The sequence below is a fragment of the Mastomys coucha genome, unplaced genomic scaffold, assembly GCF_008632895.1.
Source record: "Mastomys coucha isolate ucsf_1 unplaced genomic scaffold, UCSF_Mcou_1 pScaffold4, whole genome shotgun sequence".
Taxonomy (NCBI): domain Eukaryota; kingdom Metazoa; phylum Chordata; class Mammalia; order Rodentia; family Muridae; genus Mastomys; species Mastomys coucha.
Window position 1 is genome coordinate 42,545,957 of NW_022196910.1, and position 3,314 is coordinate 42,549,270.

A 3,314-nucleotide genomic window follows, 5' to 3' on the forward strand; every position below is an offset into this window, starting at 1 on the left:
ATCTATCTATCTATCTATCTATCTATCTATCTACCTATCTATCTATCTATCTATCTACCTATCTATCTATCTACCTATCTATCTATCTATCTATCTATTTATCTATCTATGTAATAGGTAGAGGTGCTATTTGATCTTTGTATGCCCAGCAATGTTTATCACTCATCAGGTGTTTCATAGATGTTCTTAAAATCATTCACACAGTTAGAAAATTTATGTCTTTATCGAGAGGGTCTTAGAGTTTTCCCTCCATTCAAGTTTTGAGGTCTACCACTTGAAGGCTAAGATCTTGGAGGGGATTTAGAAAGTGATAAAAGAGAGAGCCAAGGCGATCGAACTTACAGGACCACGAGGCTGGAGAGGTTTCCAAAGGCATAGTCTGCTATGTGATGTATTTTGTTCAGGGCCAAGGTCATGGCTTGTAGGGCTGATAAACTTCTGAAAGCCTGGACAGGGACGTCTGTGAGAGCGTTGTCATCTAGCCACAGGTGCCTCAGGGAGTGCAGGCCACTGAAACAGCTGGGTGGCACATAGCTGATGTGGTTGGCATCTAGGCGCCTGGAAGAAAGCGGGCCAGAATGGGAAACAGAAAAGCGTAGGCTGAGGACAGACTCAGGTGGGAGACATTGCGTTTGCTCATTAGCCAGAGCAAATCAGTTTGGGGAGCTCCAGGCCCCAGACAGAGTGGAATGTTTTTCTCCTCTGATCAGCCATCTTCACTCATGGTTCGATCCTTAAGACCACCCAACACCTCCTCCCCACCCTTGAGCTGTTCTGACTCTCTTCCAGGCTTGTGGGTACCATGCGTTCGTGCATCGGACGTGGCCTCCCTGAGGTGTAAAATTGCATCCCCGTACCAACAGTCTAATGTAGACATTCTCTCACCTCATTCCCAACCCAAGCTAAATCAATGACTTTGCAATTCCAGGCTGTTTGGAACATAGGGGAGAGCAGTCTACTGGGTTGTTCCTACGAGCTAGGAAAAGATTGCTTCAATATTCGAAAAGAATCAGTAATTTTGAAAGGCTGCTCGATATGCCCCTGGGAAGAGCTTCGAAACTGCTGGCTGCCTCCTGGAGTCTAACCATTTGCCTTGGGCAGATGTGTGTTTTTCTGGCAGTTTAAACGAATAATAAAATTAGCAGCTTCTCAGCTCTTGCTTCCTTTTCCCACTTTCCGTTTCTTTTATTTTCTTTCTTTGTTTTGTTTTGTTTTAAAATGGGACACAGTTCTAAAAATAGGGCTTGTTAATAAGCTGCTGTAGCCTCTGAGTCAGCAGAGGGAGTGTAGGACATTTATTTTGTCATAATTCAAGAGAAACGGTGGCTGTAATTAAAGTGACCTAATGGTCCTCGTGGAAATGGCAACATGGAGGCAATTTGAATCACTGTCAATCAGATATGCTTCCATAGCTGTTACCACTCACTTTCTTTTTTTAAAGATTTATTTATTTATTATATGTAAGTACACTGTAGCTGTCTTCAGACACACCAGAAGAGGCATCCAATTTCATTTCAGGTGGTTGTGAGCCACCATGTGGTTGCTGGGATTTGAACTCAGGACCTCTGCAAGAGCAGTCAGTGCTCTTAACCGCTGAGCCATCTCTCCAGCCTTACCACTCACTTTTTATAAGACTTTATACATTTGCTTGCATTTTGAAAACTAGTATTAAAAACAAAACAAAACAAAACAAAAAAGTTGCGTTTTATGCAGCTCATGTATTAGGAAGGATTAGAAAATCTTGAGAGAATGACTTAAAAAAATGTTTTGGAAGCATTTAAGACTAAACAGATGTAGGAAACACATGAGACTCACAAAACAATCTGGTGCAAACCAAATTTAAACAGTTTACAAATAGAGAAAGCCCTTTGTGGCAGACAGCTAATCTCTCTGCAAAGTGGATTCCTCACTTTGGGCCACATACATCATTCTAGTCATCCCCCAGTTCCTACTTCTATCCTATCAATGGGACAGGTGACCCTCGATGGGCCCTGAGCCAAACTTCAGTAGTAACTGACGTAAGGTCACTTGGAACAAACGTTCTGAGTTGGCCGTCTTTGCCAGTACCCGCTCTGTTTGCAGACAGCTGTGGTTGTACAAGCTGAGACAGGGTCTCCTGATGCGGCAGGGTTCTGTCAACAAATGAGCTGGAAGTGGTTGGGAGGAATCCATCATACCCTCAGCCCTTTTCTTCAGCAGTCTGCCCGTGCTAGTGTACAGTATAACTTCGTCAAGGATGAGGGGGTAATCGATTTTATTTGGGTAGAAGTAAAGTTCATATTTAAACTGGGCGCAACTACTGCCTTGACTGTAGCTTCTCTGTTGCACCCCACCACTCTGCCGTGGGCCTCTGGTGCACACCGTATATGCTTGTTATCTTTCTAGCCTAGTTTCTTAGGCATCGACACTGCAAATCACTCCCAAAAAGCCTTGCAAATGACAAACCTCAACGTTCGTTCGGTGCAATGTTGGGGAACCGTACAAAAGGCTCTGTCAGCATGGAATCATGGGCTTTTTCCTTTGATATTTTAAGTTGTGACCAACAAGGAGTGGCCTAATATCAGTCCCCTAGGTGAATACATCCATTCCTTGGGCCAGGCTCCTCTAGGAATCATCTCCCCACCCCCTCAGATAAAAGATTAAAATTTGGCTGTACTATTAAACAAATTTCTATCTGAAATGAATAAGGCAGAATAACTGCTCAGTGCTCTCACATGCTCAACACTAATGAGCACTCCCAGACCTGTTGTTCTTTTTTTTTTAGTTTTTTTTTCAGTTTTTTTTCAAGACAGGGTTTTTCTGTGTAGCCCTGGCTGTCCTGGAACTCACTCTGTAGACCAGGCTGGCCTCGAACTCAGAAATCCACCTGCCTCTGCCTCCCAAGTACTGGGATTAAAGGCATGCGCCACCACGTCCGGCCAGACCTGTCGTTCTTAACAAACTCTAGGTGTCCTGAGCAGAGCATTGAAATGCCTTTCTATGACACAATTTCATCATTTAGGGAACTCTCTATAAAAGAGTGCCACAGGAATGGTGTAGTGGAGGTCCTTCTATGCATGGATGAAAATGTCTTGACAAAACCCATTATTTTATACATTAATATACACCAGTAAAATATATGAAAATGGAAACTCTGGCAGCCAGCGATCCTAAAGGCAGTATTTCAGAATCAGAGTCTGCCTGAAATTCCAGCTTCATTCAGATATGAGTTTATTGTTTACACTCAAAGGCACTGTCTGGCCAAGCAGTAGTGGCACATGTCTTTAATCCCAGCACTTGGGAGGCAGAGGCAGGCAGATTTCTGAGTTTGAGGC

General features: G+C 43.5%; 1 protein-coding gene across 1 annotated transcript in view; it reads right to left on the reverse strand.

Moving 5' to 3' along the window:
• The window catches only part of Lgr5 (leucine rich repeat containing G protein-coupled receptor 5), a 132,776-nt gene that overhangs the window by 27,953 nt on the left and 101,509 nt on the right, over positions 1–3,314 (reverse strand). Inside the window, exon 5 of the mRNA XM_031349506.1 lies at positions 343–558. Within this exon, the coding sequence (XP_031205366.1) occupies positions 343–558 (216 nt within the window). The remainder of the gene's footprint in view (positions 1–342; positions 559–3,314) is intronic.